This window comes from Coptis chinensis, chromosome 2 (genome assembly GCF_015680905.1).
Source record: "Coptis chinensis isolate HL-2020 chromosome 2, ASM1568090v1, whole genome shotgun sequence".
Classification (NCBI taxonomy): domain Eukaryota; kingdom Viridiplantae; phylum Streptophyta; class Magnoliopsida; order Ranunculales; family Ranunculaceae; genus Coptis; species Coptis chinensis.
In genome coordinates, this window is record NC_141457.1 from 90,316,866 (window position 1) to 90,335,202 (window position 18,337).

The following is an 18,337-nucleotide window of genomic DNA, read 5'->3' on the forward strand; positions in this document are numbered from 1 at the left end:
CTCTTCGATCTCCGAGGTGTGACACACTCTTCACTTTCAAAAACCCATAAACAGTTTAAATATGCGGATAATTAAAAACCAATAAAATTTTTAACTTAAACAAAAATCCTCTTCATTACAAAAATTAACAAATGAAAATGCAATTAATTTTATCTCAACTGAAAATCTATATCACCTCAAAGGAAAACAAAACCTATCTGGAAATGCGACGCTAACGCAAACCACAAGCATCAACCAATCTTCTTCAACACTAAACCTGTCAAGACTTATCAACTATGTTCATTTAATGAACACACCCGATAAGCAAACATGCAAATCGGGTCAGCATTATAAAAATGCTGGTGTGAGTAGCTCTAAAATACAACATATTCTTATACAAATATATACACAATCTATAAGGCAGTTAGTTCCTCCACCGAGGCGCCTTAACTTTCAACGACTAATATAACATCCTTAAGTATAATAATTAAGGCAGGTAGTTCCTCCACTGAGGCGCCTTAACTTCCCACTAACCACACAACAAACTATACGCCTCATAAATAAGGCATGTAGTTCCTCCATCAAGGCGCCTTAGGTTCGAACTAAACAAATAACCAACCAAGCATATTATATACGTACTGTCGTACTGCATTTCATGCTCAATTACAGAGTGGGTCGTCTCTACACGAGTAATAGTTTGACCCACCCTTCTGCAAAACCCTATACAATCATCTATCTACAGTTATATCATTAACCAACATATTACCATAATTATATTAATTAAGGCTTTCTTTGCTTGTCCCTAAAATCACGTCGTATCTATGTCTTACCTAGTTTCCCTGGCTACCACAATCGCTTCCTAACGCCGAACATGTACATCCACATGCCTCCCCTCACATAATGAACCACTCCGTGCGTAACTACCCTGAGCGGGATGCCGCACACTAGGTAACCCTCACACGAAAGCCATTATGCAAGTACTGCCACTATTCGGCATAAAATATCGCGCGTCTCGTTCTATTTTGTGAACGGAATAATCAAACCACTATTCGGCTAAGCCAGAAGGGCCATTCAGATTCACTGAAACGCCAGAAGGGCCAATCACATTACTTATGCCCGAAGGCCATTCAGATTCACTAAAACGCCAGAAGGGTCAATCATATCCCATACACCCACACAGGGCAAATCACATGAGTTGTGGTAGTCAGGTTCTAGGATTTTCGTTACGTAATTTATTCAGGTGTCATACATTTATGACTCATAATAATTCCACTCTATCATGTGCAGGTCAAATACCTTATTGCACTATGCCACAATATTTAGAAATATCTTAATTATATCTCATAATCACTTTCATTCTTTCACGTGCCAATATTATTGCACTAAGCCACAATCCCGTGGGAAATATCCACAAATACTCTACTAGCATCTCACAGATAAAATAATAGAGTGTATATACATTTATTTCTCCAAAACTATTGTATTTAATATATACATCCCAACATATTATATAATGTCACAATATCAACGTCAAATCTTAATTAGATAATGACAACCAAATTTATACAAGCTTCCACAACATTTTAGCATTTGATTTGTCCATACAATTTACAACATAAAACGTAGCACAATTAAATAGTCCACAGTCCACAATCAAATCCCAAAAACCTAAAGTCTATGAATCTAAGTCCGTATATAATTGAATACTCATAAAAACATATATATCTAAATCTTGTTATCAGAATTCCCCTCTGGTTACGTGCCAATCTTATATTCTTTACACACTACTTACGTCAAATCTTAATTAGATAATGACAAACAAAGTTATACAATTTTCGACAATATTTTATTACTATATTTGTCCATATTCTTAAACATGTGAAAAACTGGAAAAAGTCAACATTCCACAGTCAATGGTCAAAGTAAAAGGTCTACGGTCAAAGTCAAAGTCAACACGTCATGGTCAAGGTCAAACTGTCGTTTCCATGTCCAACAGGTTCAGGGTCATAGCCATGGTTCATGGCTAAGGGCAAAGGTGCATGGCTCAAGGGCTCATGACTAAGGAAATGGTTCGGACCCAACTGGCCAAGCCCAAACCTTAAAACCTGGCCCCAAAAGTCTACACTGGCCTAGTGAATCAACCTGACCCACTTTAAAACATATGGACCAAGCCCAAAACAAAAACAGAAAAACCGGTCCAAAGAAAGCTAATTGGGTTCGACCCGGAGAATTTAACTGAAACCGGCCCAACACTTAAACTAAAATTGGTCCACAACTTAAACTAAACTGGTCCGAAACAAAGGATTAATCCGGCCCAATAACTAACTAATGTTTAGGCCTATAAACTTCAACTGAACTGGCCCGGAACACAAAGGGGTTCGGCCTAAAAATTTGAACTGAAACCGCCCAAAACACCAATGGAATTCGGCCCAAGACAAAATCATAAAAACTGGCCCAAGAAACTAAACTAGAATCCGGCCCAACCAAACAACCCAAGCCCAAGAGAAACCGACCCAGGCCCAAGCCCAGCCGGTCATCTTCTTCCTCCAACAACCTCCACCACCAGCCACCACCGGGTTCTCCTCCTCCCACTTCAACACATCGGTTTGACTCAATTTGAAAAACCCAACACCTTTAACAAAAGCAAAAACCGAAAATCATAAAATCAAAACTCTTCCTAAATCTAGATTTGAAATTCGTGACCGCCATTAATGCTCCTCTCCGAGCTTTGACAGCCCCCATCAACCCTCCACAACCAATAATTCAACATCAAAAAAGTTCAAACATCACAAACATGAGTAGTTCGTTCTCTTGCTGGGGCGACGCCATTAACGCCTCCCACAAAGCTTCACTGCCCCCACTCTCCAACACTCCATCATAATCCAACAATAACCAAACAAATCTAACCTTTAAACATACCTCAACAACCAACACTCCATTCGAAAACACAACAACCAAAACAGTTCAACTAAATATTTACTGGCGGTTTTCTCCAGCCGCTATTAACTCTTTTACAGAGCATCAGTAGAGCTTGAACAACCTCGACATCACTCAACCAATTTCAACCCACAAAATACCCCAAATCCACAGTTCCCAATTCGACAATCTAAAGGCTCAGTATCACAGTAACGCATACGGACAGAGGAATACACAAACAGTTTCAAATAGAGTTTTAACAACAGACAGGACGACGCCGAATAAAACAATATAATGAGCAGTATATAAAAAAACATAAACATTAGACAGTATACACCGATACACGAAAACCATAAATCCGGTGAAATAGCAAAATAGCTACTCACCTTAATCCCAAGCTCCACAAATTCCTCCTAGTCCGAGTCGTCGCGCTCCACCCTCCAGCAAACGAGTTTCTAGCTCTGCCTCCATTTTTATTATTTTTTTATTCTCTAAAAACCCTATTCTCTAGAACAATGTGATTATATACTTGGGTTTGAAACCCAACCCCAACACAGACTCGGGCCCAGAAATCAGGCCCACCTGTCCCAAATCCAATCCAGCCGATTTTTAAATAAATAATTTAATTAATTAATAAATAGAAAAAACGGTATTTTAAATATGGGCGTTACATTGATGGTGAGGTTAGCATGGTTGAAAGCCTCGTGCAAGAGTATTTAACAAATTTTTTTCCTGATAATGAAGTACACCAATTTCTTTCCTTTGGTGTTTCCAAATTTGATGTCGACTCTTACACTCAGGAAGTAAACGCATTATTAGAGTCAATATCATTATTTAACCCTATTACCGTGATGCCGAGCGATTTGGAAGAACATCAATATGTTTTCTCTATGAAAGGCGACTTTCCTAAAGAATCTTTGATACTCACTCCTCCCAACCCTGACTTAAAGCCTCTTCCTTCGGATTTAAAATATGTACATCTTGATCCAGATAGTAGTCACCCAATTATCATATCATCCTAATTGATTGCCGATCAAGAATCCCATTTAATTAATGTCATTAAACAACACCGTTTTGCTCTTGGATGGTCTTTCGATGACATTAAGGGCATTGACCCTAGTGTGTGCAACTCATTGCATACATCTTGAAGAAAATGCAAAGACGTCGCATGAACCGTAACGTCATCTAAACCCCGCCATGAGGGATGTGGTAAGGGAGGAAGGTTTAAGGTTACTCGATGCGGGTATTATATACCCTATCTCTGATAGTGTTTGGGTAAGTCCAGTCCATGTTGTTCTTAAGAAGTCTGGCATTACAATTGTGCAAAATGATAAGAATGAATGCATCTCCACTCGCATCCCAGTGAAATGGCGAATATATATTGACTATCGCAAACTTAATGCGGTCACTTGTAAGGATCACTTCCCACTTTCCTTCATCGACCAAATGCTTGAACGTTTAGTGGGTCATGCATATTACTATTTTCTTGATGGTTATTTAGGCTATTTTAAAATAGTAATTGATCCTGCTGATCAAGAAAAAACAACGTTCACCTGTCCCTTTGGCACCTTTGCGTATAAACGAATGCCTTTCGGCCTTTGCAATGCCCCTGTTACATTCAAATGTTGTACGCTTCACATTTTCAGTGATATGGTTGAACGTTTTATGGAAGTCTTCATGGACGATTTCTCCATATATGATAATTCATCCAATAGATGCCTAACAAATCTTTCAAAGGTTTTTGCGCGTTGTAAAGAGAAAAATCTTGTCCTTAATAGGGAAAAATGACATTTTATGGTTACAAAAGGCATCGTTCTAGGACATATTGTTTCAAAGGATGGAATAGAAGTTGATAAAGCTAAATTACATCTCTTCCTATACCAAGAACAGTTCGAGACATACGTGCCTTTTTAGGCCACGCAGAGTTTTATAGGAGATTTATTTAAGATTTTTCTAAGGTTGCTCGACCTTTAACAAATCTCCTAATTAAGGATGCCGTCTTTGATTTCAATTTCAATTGCAAATAAGCCTTTGAGACCTTAAAAAATGCCCTGACTACAGCTCCTATAATTCAACCACCTGATTGGTCTAAACCATTTGAACTAATGTGTGATGCTAGCGACTATGCTATTGGAGCCGTCTTAGGGCAACGCCGAGATGACAAACCCGTTGTTATTTACTACATTAGTAAAACTCTTAATGAAGCTCAATGTAATTATACCACTACAGAGAAGGAGTTTTTCGCTGTTGTTTATGCCTTGGATAAGTTTCGTCCATACCTAGTTGGTTCTTCGACAATCTACACTGACCTTGCGGCACTTCGTTACCTATTAGCGAAAAAAGATGCAAAACAAAGGTTGATCCGATGGATCCTCCTCTTGCAAGAGTTTACTCTAGAAATTAGAGATAAAAAAAGTTGAGAGAATGTTGTGGCTGACCATTTATCACGACTCGTCAGTGATGTCGATAATGATCCAAAACCCATCTGTGATTTCTTTTCTGATGAACACTTGTACTCAGTCTTTTCATCTCCTTGGTATGATGATATAGTAAATTAACTAGTTACCGAGGAAGTTCCTTCATCTTGGCCTCGTGCTGACCGACAAAAGCTCTTCTCCACTATGAACTTTTATTTCTGGGATGATCCCTACCTCTTCAAGTATTGTTCAGACCAACTAGTACGCCGTTGCATTCCCGACTGGGAACACAATGACGTGTTATCCTTCTTCCATGAACAATCTTGTGGTGGTCATTTCAGTGGTAAGAAAACTGTAGCCAAGGATCTACAATGTGGTTTTTATTGGCCAACACTATTTAGGGATGCACATGAGCATTGCAAAGCATGCACCCGCTGCCAGCAGCTTGGACACATTACTCAATGCAATATGATGCCCTTAAATCCTATTCTAATTATCGAAATTTTTTATGTGTGGGTCATCGACTTCATGGGTCCCTTTCCAAATTCTCATGGCTTTCTCTACATCCTGGTAGCTGTTGACTACATATCAAAATGGATAGAGGCAATGCCATGTCGTGCTAATGATCATAAGACTGTCATTTTGTTTGTAAAAGAGAATATTTTCTCTTGTTTTGGTGTTCCCAAAGCTATCATTAGTGATAGGGGAAAATATTTTTGTAATAAAAATTTTGAGTTGTTAGTAAAGAAATATGGAGTCACCCACAAGGTGGCAACTCCGTATCATCCTCAGACCAGTGGCCAAGTGGAAGTCTTTAATAGAGAAATTAAGTCCATTTTAGAGAAAACAGTTAATCCATATAGGAAAGACTGGTCTCTCTGATTATCTAATGCCTTATGGGCATATAGAACGGCCTTTAAGACACCCATAAGGATGTCTCTTTACCGCCTCATTTTTGGGAAACTTTGTCATTTGCCGGTTGAACTTGAGCATCGTGCTCTATAGGCCATCAAGAGCCTCAATTATAATACCAATGCGGCAGGCGCGAAGCGAAAATTGCAATTAAATGAGCTTGAGGAAATTCGGAGTGATACATATGATCTCTCGAAGTTCTATAAAGCCAACATGAAAAGAGTGCACGACAAGCATATATTGAGAAAAATTTCAAAATAAGTCAAAAATTTTTATTGTACAACTCAAGATTACACATTTTTTCAAGAAAATTGAAAACATAATGGTCTGGTCCTTTCATTGCCTCTGCTCTCACACCTTATGGGGAAATCTCTTTGAAAAATTTAAACGATAACAACGAATTTCAAGTAAATGGCCAACCCTTAAATATTATCATGAGTTACGCTATCCAGATGTCGAAAAGACTCTTCTCTAAGATCCAGTCTACAGAGACTACTAGATTCGCTGGTGTACTTCCTTCTATGTGTTTAAAAAAGGGGAAATACACCATTAGGGTAGTCGGGCCCTCTTTTATTTTCTTCTCTGAAATCTCTTAGAGTGTGTGGTTGCAAGCTCTGGAACCGTAGTCCACAACAACTTTATTTCATAACTGAATATAAATGTCTTCTGATAATCGAGCAGGCATGCCTTCTGGTAAACAATGGGTACCAAAAATTTCCTCTCCTTCCTTCTATTCCCTTTTCTACTCTCTTCCTCGCAAATTTCAGCTAATCATTTGGTGTAAGTCTCACTCATCTCGAATTAGTAATGGTCGTAGTACTTTTGCTCGTAAATGACGTGCACGAAGGATGAGGTGGTGTATGCGTCGTCAAACTCCTTTATGTCCAGGTCTTCAATTACTATCCGATACTTGCCGGTATAAGGTATACTTTTGTCTGACACTAGCTGAGCAAGATAAACTTCGTCGCCGTGCCATTGTTCCCACAGGTTGGGAATCATCTTGAGGATCTAACGTTAAAAGACTCAACATGTATATATTCGTTTTTTTTTTCCCATTTCCCCTTAGCACTATCATTGTGCCCAACAAGATTCGTGTTCAACATCGGATGTTGCCTACTTGGGACACGGGCAATGGATTCCACCAGACCAACCCTTAGCTGTTTGCTACTTGGGTTCATTTTGGGGTAGTTTGAGGCTATACCATATGTAATAAGGGTAATATTATTAAACTGTTGCACCCTTCACACGGTTAAGGATGGTACCGTCCTACACCATAGGCCCCCAAAACATAAAGGTTAAGTCACAGTCTGGCTGGATTAGGTTTGCTCCAGCACCGATATTACAGTTGCCTGGATTTTACGTGGAGAGTCTTCTGGCCGTCCAGTGTTGGAAACATGTTACTCTTCCCTTGTACATTTGTATATAGGATAAAAAAAAAAGTTGAGTTTTGTTTCCACAGAACTCAACCCTTTCACATTTTGTAAATTCTTCTTCCACCTTTTTCAAAAAAAAGTTTGAATGTGCACTTGTCATATACCATTGGATGACATTTTTAATGCTGATCATTTTGGTAGTTCATTTGTCAAATTTGGAGTTCAAACGAATCGGGAATCTCCATTTTACGCATTTCGAGGATTCCAAGACCTTTTGGTCATTTCTGGATTTCATTTGGGCTTGGGTCAAAAATTTCAAACCGACCCAACTCACGTGCGCGAGCTTTTTAGCCCACACGATCCCCTCCCATGCGTCACTATTTCCTTTTTCTCCTTCCTCAAAAATCGGATCTGGTCTCGAGCTCTACCATCTCGCGTCCGCGTGCTCATCCGCTTACACACATCTCGCGTTCGCGATAGTATCACCACCAAATCAGTTTATGTTCTATCCACCCTCTCCAATTTTCCAACTCATCTCAAAGCCACCCCGCGCGATTAAATCAAACCTCTCTATGGCTCAGAACAGGCGAATCACAGTTGAGTGAATTTTTTTCAATCTCTATAATGGGGGAATGTTCCACCCATTTTTTTATGAGGAAATTGAGGCTAGAGGATGGGAGTATCTCCTACATCAAAATGAGGAATGTTACTCCCAAGATTTGGTTTTGAAGTTTTACAACAATGGAGGTTTCTGGGGGAATGAGTTTTGGATAGCGGTCGACGGAGAAGAATGTGAACTCAAGTTGGAATTAGTCTTGGAAATCACGGGCATTCTAATCCCATTCAATGAACCAACGCTACAGCAATCGGAGTACCCGAGGTTTTACGACCTCATGGTCGACATGTTAATCGAGGGGGAATACAATGAGACCTTGAGATGCGCATTCCAACACTCTCTGTGTCACAACCAACTGGCAGTGACTCAGTGGTTGGCCTACAATGTGATTGGCACTTCCAAGACGTCTGACATCAACAAGACGTTTCTTCACCTATTGTGGATTCTACAGGAATGCAAGGTAAATTTATGTATGGTGGAATTCCTCTGCACTATCATGACGCATGCCAAACCCAGGTCAGCACCTCTTGCCGTACTTGTCACTCAAATTATGCTACGGGTTTCCGACCTGCTACTCTTTTTATTGACACAAAGTCGTTTGAATTTGGCATTTTTGAGACTTGTGTCCTGAATCACTGGGACCCGACAGAGCGCATTGCGGCAGAGCTCCCTAATGTGCCTACTCCTCTTCAATCCCCATCACATTGCTTTAATGAGGATGACATGAAAGAAACACGTCACCCCATGGAAGCCTTACACTTGATGAACACTGGCATGCGTGAAATGTTTACTTGCCAGGAGCGTATGGAAACTTCCATGGTTGAATTCCAGCAACAGATGCACACTTCCATAGGTGACTTTCAGCAGGAGATGCGTACTTGTCAGAGCCGATTCCAGCGCATGTTGATGGCTAATCAGGATCAGTTTCTGGAGCAAGTGGTCCAGTCTTTAGAGAACATCCAGGACCAGTTAGCTAACTTAGGAGTTAAATCATGAACGTGAATTAAATCGTAACCACGGTTCATCTTCAAACTAACCACAAGATTCACAATAACAACTTCACTACTTCTAGTTTAAAAATGACTTACGTCATTTGTTTCCTTTATGTATTGCATTTTATTTTTCTATTTTTGTAAAGCGGTGTGTTGATTAATTTCTCATAATTTTGTATCTTCTACTTGCTTGTGAAAGTCTTCTCATTTGACCATAGTTCGGAATTTCGGAATTTTTGAAATTCCAACAAATTCAAAATCCGAAATTCATTAAATTTCAACCCCTGTCACATTCGGAATTTCAGATGATTTCAGAATTTTGGATATTTCGATTCTATATTCGGAATTCTTTTTTTTGAAAAACCCGAAATTCGATAAGAATGCATTAGTGGAATTCAAGTTTAAGCTTCGAATCACGAACTATGAATTTGACCTCACTCTTGCCGTCAATTCTTGTGCTTCTTTATCAAATTTCTCTTCTTCAAACCTTGTATTTGACATCTTAGGAGTCATTTCTATAAATCACATAAAGTAACCCATAAGAAAACTCACTTGAGAATTTTATCAAACACCTTGTCTTCACAAACTTAAACACTATAAAATTTAACCAAAACAACCAAAACAACATAAACGCTATGCACTTCCATCAGCTTTTCTTGACGTATCACGTATGTCGACGATTTTTTCTCTGGTTGCAACCTTGATTAAAATCAACAATGGTCGCAAAAGGGATCTTGATTTATTATCTTGATTTATTTTTATGAAAATCGTTTAAACTAATAAGTTATCACATGTTGCAGATTTAGCCGAGTCCAATGGCCGGGTTGGGCAATTAGAACTTCTGAGGGTCGGTCACTACTCGGTCCACAGGTGACATGTGCATGATTCGGACTTGGGACACCAACCTAACTATCTCGTAAGACTAAGTTGGTTCGCTGCCTCGAGAACAGAAGATCAACATAGTCTAACTAACTGTGTAAGGGTTAATTTAGGTAATAACTAACGAGAGATGTTAAAAATGTAACTTGTCTGTCTGACTCAATAGAACGTTCGTTGCATGCAATCATGCATGTGATTGCTGATACTTAAGTTGTAGCCACAAAGTCTTACTTGAACTTAATGCAATGTGTGTTGATCAATTCCTATATTTGAATAAACTGCCATAAAAAAAGGGAAGAAATTAAGTCCACAATGCCTGTGTGTTGAAATTTATTTGATGCGTTGATGAAGGAATATAATTGTCAATGGTAGGGAAGGACAAACAGTCAAACACTAAGATAATTAAGGTCTAAACCACACAAAAGGCACAAAATTCTCATTTTGTTGAGAGAATAAATTTGTGGAGAAGCAACTGTTTGCTGTCTACGAGACTTCAACTTCTCATTGGTGGAGTGGCTGCCCAAAAAAACTGTACTACTGAATAAAAAAAACTATTAACCAATAGAATTGTACTGTTTGCGGACAAGTTCTTTTGTTGACACCCTCAAAACTGGAAAAAGAAAAGAAAAATAAGATCTTACTTTTGTTTTTGCTGGATAAGTTAAATTATATTAAAAAAAAAAAAAAAAAAGATAAAAAGTGTTTAGGGAGGCAACAGACTGCCTCTCTAATGTCAGACTCAATCAAGCATCTATTACTTACATTTATAACTATAGAGTAAATTACATTTCACAATGCCATGGTCTTTGATCGACTTTTGTAAATTTGACGATTGAACACTTCCAAAGGTAACAATAGCGCAAAATCTTAAAGAAAGACTTACTTCAGCATGACATGGTTGATTTATAAATATGACACTTGTCGACTTCACCGACGATCAGTAGTATCCGTCGCAAAACTTGGATGCAGCCAATAATGGAACGATAGTACTTGGACTGGTTGCCGGGTTTATGCAATTGTGCGTATTCGTTTCACATTGCCATGATTTTGATTTCCCAAAATTAATTTGTACGTGAAAAGTGAAAGCCATAACAAAGAAAAGAATTAATATGTCAATTTTTTGGCTGTCGTGATCCAACTAAATTAGTAGAGAAGAAGGTTTCTAATTGATTTAGTCAATAAAATATAATGGGATATATACGGATAAGCAGGAAGGAGCAAGATCCGTAATCATATATCTTGTTTATTACATGGAAAAACAGTTGATTACCTACCATTAAGACAATGCTCATTCTAATGATTTGGGAATAGGATAGTAGATTCGACCATGATCACCGTGGTAGTGTGTTATCCACCTAAATGAGCATTTAGCCATTTTAAACTCGTTTAAGTTTAGAATCCATCATTGTTCAACTGGTTCGGTGTACACAGTACACCAACACCCAGAGAGGAATCTAGCATGTTCAACTATGTGGAGACCTCAGACAGTTTGCCCAATCCATGTAGCGTGAATTAGAAAATCGTGAGGCTGATTTAAAAATCATGTATAAATATATTTTTAGTTTGTACCAAATTTCCTACCATCCAATCCCTAATATTACTTGGTCACTGGAGTGTCATAACCTACAAAATTAAGTTGAGCCAAAATGATATTAGAGAAGGACCAATGCAGTTTATTTGGCTAGTTTATTAATTGATCGAATGATCCAGTCAAGTAAGCGAAACCAAAATGGTATTTGGCTAGTCAAAATTGGCTAGTCAAAATGATATTTGGCTAGTATATTTGGCTAAAATTAATTGGCTAGTTTATTTGGATTTTAATCACCAAAATGATCCAGTCAAGTAAGCGAAACCAAGATAAATCGTTCATACTAATTTCATTCGGCTGATTTTGATTGATTTGTTTAAGGACCAATGCATAATAAATAGGTCATTCTTCCGTGAGCAGTTTTTTTCTCCTAACCAAAAAAATAATTATCTTGTACTATGTATACTGTATAAGCGAGGTATTTGAGAACAAGGACCAAAATATCGCCGATATATCCGATATATTGCCAATATATATTATTTTTTTGGTACACCGATATCGATATTTCCGATATATATCTACTGAATATTGAATTCTTTTTTTTCCGATATATATCGGAATTTTCGATATAAAATTTTATATTGCCGATATAATCGATATTTATGATATATATCGTTTGATTTTTTGACTATTTTTTAATATAAATCCGATATTTCTAATATATTTCCGATATATTTGATATTTTAAATAGTTTGGACTGGTCACAAAAAAAAAAATATCCGATATATTTGATAAATATCATAAATATATCGGTTTTTAAATACACCGATATATTTACCGATATCGATATTTTAGTCGGGAAAAGAAAACATGGAAGATATGTATAGCTAGTTGTCTACAAGATTCCCTTACAGTGCGCATTCTGTTTTTCTCCAAGCATGTATGAAAGTTACAAGTATGAGGTGTGAAAAATCCATATACCTGCTTTCACAAAAGGTCCAGCATAACTTATTTTTTTTTTTTCGATAGAAATTGCTGGTTGTATTATTCATAAAAACCAAACCTTACAAACAACAAACAAGCCAAAGAAAATACAAGGAAATACATTACATTGCAAACATATCCAAGCTAAAACATAAAACTTCTTCAATCAGCTTCATCTCCCTGCCGGATCTTGACATTAAGGAAATCATGACTTGTCTCCACCATGCTCCACCATCTTCAACTCCGTCAAAACAGAAACCACGAACCTCTTCCTTCTGTAGCATAGACCCGAAGATCCATACCAATGACCCAAAGGTCCAGAACAAGAACCCGAAGGTCCAAATAGTCAGCTTAGCACCTCCAGAAGGAGACACCTCACCTCACCCGAAGGTCCAGCATAACTTTGATAGTGATAACTTTAAAAGAACTTTAAATAGAAATTGTACTTTGATATTGGGATCAGTTTACTTCAAAATAATTTCTTAATCAATTAATTTATCTTCTTCCCTCCAGAAAAAAATCCTTGGTACGGTACGGTTTTCTCTATGAGGTCTGCAAACATTGTACAATAAAGTATCTTAATATTTATAGATTAAGTTATCAACAATACTATTATCCTTATATTTGGTGAGCATATCTTGATATCTATTGAAGAAAGACAATTATTATGCATTGGGCATATATAGTGTCCCTATTAATGATCTGTTTCTGCCCCGTTTTCAGAAAATATAAGTTCTTCCTCTGTTTCGTAGAAGTGTAAAACTATATATATATAGTAAGATGAGCATACGGCATATCTAATCATATCTTGCTTGGTGTGTAGTTTTAATTAGTGTGTATTCGGTGGGTAGTTGTAGCAGGCTTTCAATGCATTTTTATCACAAATTAAGACCTTACTATTTCAATTATATAAAATCATATATTCTGCCCATTAATTAATCTCTTAAAAAGAATTATTGCTTCACCCCGGCCCCCTCTCTTTGACTAACTCTTCTTGATTTTCAACTAAAATCCATTGACTACTTGCACATTTTTATGTCTTCATGTTTTTAATAAGTTTCACACTGTCTATAAATACACTGACCAGGACTCTTTTCCTCTTCACTACCTTCGGTTTTACTTCTTAATTAGTTTTCATTTGTGCTCCTGGTTAAGCACTCATGGCTGAAATAGCGGGACAAAATGGAAACCATTCAAAATCCATTGAAGAAGGAGTCTGTTATGATCAAGAGAATCAAACATCTCATGGTTCATCATTGAAACCTGCTGATGTTGGACCTGCCCTTCGTGGTTCTGTGCCTTTCTTGCAAAAGGTGATTTTTGACTGCATCCTTAGCCAAGTATAAGCTTTCATTTACCTTACTCATTGTTTCTATGTTCACTTTCATTTTCACTTAAACTTGCCTCGGTCAACTTGTTATCGGATTAGCATGGCTATGTAAATTCCAGATATATTAAGTACCTATTTTAGAAAAGCAAATGCAATACTAATGAAGAAATTGGCTTTCTCTTCATTTTTTCATATGAAATATTACAGTTGCTCGCTGAAGTACTGGGGACATATTTCGTGATATTTGCTGGGTGTGCAGCAGTTTTGGTGAATCAAAGCAGAAATAATGTAATAACACTCCCTGGGATCTCAATAGTGTGGGGACTAGTTGTGATGGTCATGGTTTACTCAGTTGGCCATATTTCTGGAGCCCATTTCAACCCTGCGGTTACTATTGCCTTCGCTACTTGTGGTAGATTCCCATGGAAACAGGTAAATTCACAACTCCTCAGAGCTTAGTCTGGAGAATGGGATTTTCCCTTTTCCTTTTTTATTCTCCCTTTTCGCTTGTAACATTTTTAAGCGCAACAAACATGACTTGACCCACATTAACGGGAGCGTACTCTGAAAACCGTCACCCTTCTTCAACATGCCCATCCACAAAAAGTACATCAACATTCTCAATCACGGCGCGTCAAATAATGGCAACATCTATCATCCGTGTGAAAGGGTGACTTTTCAAAACGATAGTGTGTTAAAAGGCCGGAGACTTGATTTGAAGATAGTAGCCTGCTTCACAATTGTGCATAGTCTCTTACCAACAATCAATTAGTGATAGACAATTAGAATAATCTATTATTATAATATGGTTCTATCTAAAAGTATTGTTGATGGTATTTGGAGATGGGTTAGTTACTCAGTTCCACCAGAAGTATGGACTCCTTGCTGACATAATTGAGCTGTTTGTTCCAACCCCCACAATGCAAATTATTGGCATGTTTTCAGGTTAACAAACGTTGACTATGGAATGTCATATATTATCTATGAGGAGCTAACTAGCTTAACTTGTGTACTAAGTTTTCTATGATAAAACTGCCTTAAGAATTAAGATCATTCATATTTCCAATATCTGTTGACTATCAAATGCATTATTTCAGGCATAATCTGAAACCTATGATCTCATCGTTGAAATCACTGGCAGTAATAAATTATTTAGTTCATAAGACCAGATGGAATATTAAACTGTCTGAATTATTGAGTTACACTGTCTTTCACATATGCACTGATTTTGAATTTGGCTTATCATCTAAATCCTAATTCGATGTATTCTTCAATTATTTCCAAGGTTCCAGCCTACATTTCAGCTCAAGTCGTGGGATCTACACTTGCAAGTGGAACTTTACGAATATTATTTGGTGGGAAGCATGGATTATTTGCCGGAACAGTACCCGCAGGTTCAGACCTTCAATCTCTTGTTATTGAGTTCGTCATCTCCTTCTATCTCATGTTCGTGATCTCAGGAGTTGCTACTGATAATCGAGCGGTCAGTTATCTTACCTACATAGTCTCCTTGTGTGTTGATTTGTTCTTTAGTATTACTTGGTAACCATTTTCTTCACTTGTATAGAAACTTAAGTTCTAGTTGTTGTAAACTAATGCAGATTGGAGAACTTGCTGGGCTAGCTGTTGGATCTACTGTTTTACTGAACGTTATTTTTGCGGGGTAAATATTTTCTTACATTTTTCTCTTCATATATAGTTTAAATTAGCACACAAAAATTTTGGAGCCAACGCATTAAACAAGTTAACTTCCTGCGGGTTTAGAGAACCAAGTTTCAGTTTCTTTCCAAATTAAAGCTTGCGTAGGGCTTGTGGTATGGGTGCAATAGATTGATTTTATACAGAGCCACTATCTGATGAAAGCATTATCCTCTATTATATTGACAGGCCGGTTTCAGGGGCATCAATGAATCCAGCCCGAAGTTTAGGACCAGCGATAGTAGCAAACCGGTACAAGGGAATATGGATATACATAGTAGGGCCTTTATGTGGGACTGTTGCAGGAGCCTGGGCATACAATCTTATCCGCTTCACAGATAAGCCATTGCGTGAGATCACAAGCAGTGGTTCATTCCTGAAGACCTTAAAACGAGCTGAATCCACTTGAAAAGAGATTGAGCTCCAACTTTTTATCTACCATGCCCACCTCTCTTCATTAGTTTTAACTATAAATAGTTCTTTTATTATAATATCCCCATATTGTAACTTTCTCAGAGCATAGTTTGTTGTGTAATATCAGTTATTCTGTATGATTCTCTGTTTTCTGTAGTATTAGTTTCGATCAGAAATTTTTAGTGAAAGCATTTGCGTGTTCTTATTAAGAGTCGCATAGGCTATAAACATAAGGGAATGAAAAACTGCTTCTGCTAATAAAACAAACCCTGCTATTTTCCTGTAGACAATTGCAGCTCAAAGCAAAATTCCATGTTTTACTCTTTTATTTAGTGGAAAGATGTGAACGCTGCAGCAATTATGATGCAAATGGCAATTTTTTAGCAACATAATATCAACATTCTTATCTTTCTCTCTAAAGCAACCGATGGAAACTTCACTTCCTTGCGAAGTTGCAATGATATAAACCACTGTCAGTCTGTCACCATTGTTCGAGGTGTATATGGAGGATTATCACGGTGCATCAAATTTTCCCCTGCACATTCAACGTAACTATAATATATTGCTCTCTTAAGCTTATTATAGCACTTAACATGTTCGGCTACAAGCACAAATCACCCATGGTACTATTGTAATTTTCTTACGAGGTATGGTGCACACCTCATATGATTTGAGATGTTCCCCTCCAGATGTTAAAAGTATACGTCGAGCCCTATGCTGTTTGGGCAGCTTCTAATGATTTGAGATGTTCTGAATTTGAGTTCGTGTCTTCAATCATCCAATCCTTTTTCTTTTATTTATTTTGAGATCATGACATGGCCAGGAGAGTGACCGCCATCTCCATTGCTTTCATGAAGTTGGTGGTTCATTATAATAAGAACATATTTTCCAATAGCATCTTTCAGGATTTTGGCTTACACTCGAGAGCTATATCTTTTACCAATAGCCTCTAGCTTGTTGCTGAAGTAGATCCTTTCCTTGTCCACTCTTTTGAAAAGTTGTTTTTTAGTTTTTTGAGCCTTAAATAAGTTCTATTTTGATATCTATATATCTATTTATATTAATATTAAAGCTCCCACAAGAGGTATTTTTCTAACTCTCTTAAAATTCCATGTCATCAACTCCTATTAAAACGGAGGGAATCCTTCTCCTACTAAAAATAAGAATCACACTTCTAAATTAAAACGATATCCCTCCCCCAATTAAAAAACGGGTTTTTAAAACTTAATTAAAACAATTTGTTGATAAATCAAAACGGGTTTTTAAGACTTGATTAAAACAATTTGTTAGAAAATTAAAATTGGTTAGCGATGAAAACAAGAATCCCGATTTGTTAGAAAATTTCTATATGTATAGTTATGATTGCTGAGCAAGTTTTTAAAAGAGTTGGTGCGTATGCACGGGTCTATTTTCTAGTCTATATATCACCTCTCTCTATATTAAAGTAGAGTACATCCTATGTGGACAATCTCTCTCCTAGGTGGCACTCTCCCAAGAGAGAGTGAAGCCACGTGGATGGGTTTGTTTCTTTCGGGCCCAAGAGAGAGTGAAGCAAGGTGGATGGCCGGGTTTGTTTCTTTTGGGCAGCCCTCTCTCAAATAAAACTCAATTAAACCCTTCACACTTCTTTTAAAAGACTAAAACTTCTCAGGAAAACACCGATAGAATCTCTAGGTTACTCTATTTTTTGTGAAGACGATCTCTCTCCTGGCGAAATAAAACAACTCGCTCTAATGAGCTATACCTCAACGGGCCTATACTATACTGATGTGGTATATGGACACAACTGGTCAATTTGATTGTCAAGCTACAAGTTTGATGAGTTTTAATTATAGTTTTATTTATTGATCAATCAATATAATTGTTGAAACTATTGAGACGACTTTGGTTGCATATGCAACTGAATGAGTGCAATGTGATTTTTAGTGGCTTTGGAATTGTTTTCTTTCTTAGGTTGGACTGTTGGGCATGGTCCGGTCAGTGCAAAAAACTCTTGATCGGATCAGATTGCTGAAGAGGCTGATACATCCAAACCTGCAGGATTGAGTTATATTCTGATAGGTAAATAAGATGTGCGTTGTGTATTTTTCATGTATTCAAGCCGTTTAGTACCATCCTTTAATTAGCACTTAATAATGTATACCGATATGACCGCAAACTTCTAATCTACATACTAAATTCTAATAGCTATACTCGATTGGTGAACAATTTATTCTAAGAAGACATTGAGATACACATTTGAACTCAATTAACTTGGGAACTCAATTCTGCTTGCTTTTGTGCAAATCATCTCTTTAGA

At 37.4% G+C, this 18,337-nt stretch overlaps 1 protein-coding gene across 1 annotated transcript; it reads left to right on the forward strand.

Annotated features, from left to right (window-relative positions):
• Positions 1 to 13,644: 13,644 nt before the first annotated feature.
• Positions 13,645 to 16,178, forward strand: LOC147518830 (aquaporin NIP1-1-like). Its single transcript, XM_086590554.1, has 5 exons — positions 13,645 to 13,909; positions 14,134 to 14,358; positions 15,212 to 15,409; positions 15,528 to 15,589; positions 15,814 to 16,178. The coding sequence occupies exons 1-5, from the start codon at positions 13,757 to 13,759 to the stop codon at positions 16,031 to 16,033; spliced, it is 858 nt and encodes a 285-aa protein (XP_086446680.1). The 5' UTR covers positions 13,645 to 13,756; the 3' UTR covers positions 16,034 to 16,178.
• The last annotated feature ends 2,159 nt before the right edge of the window (positions 16,179 to 18,337 follow it).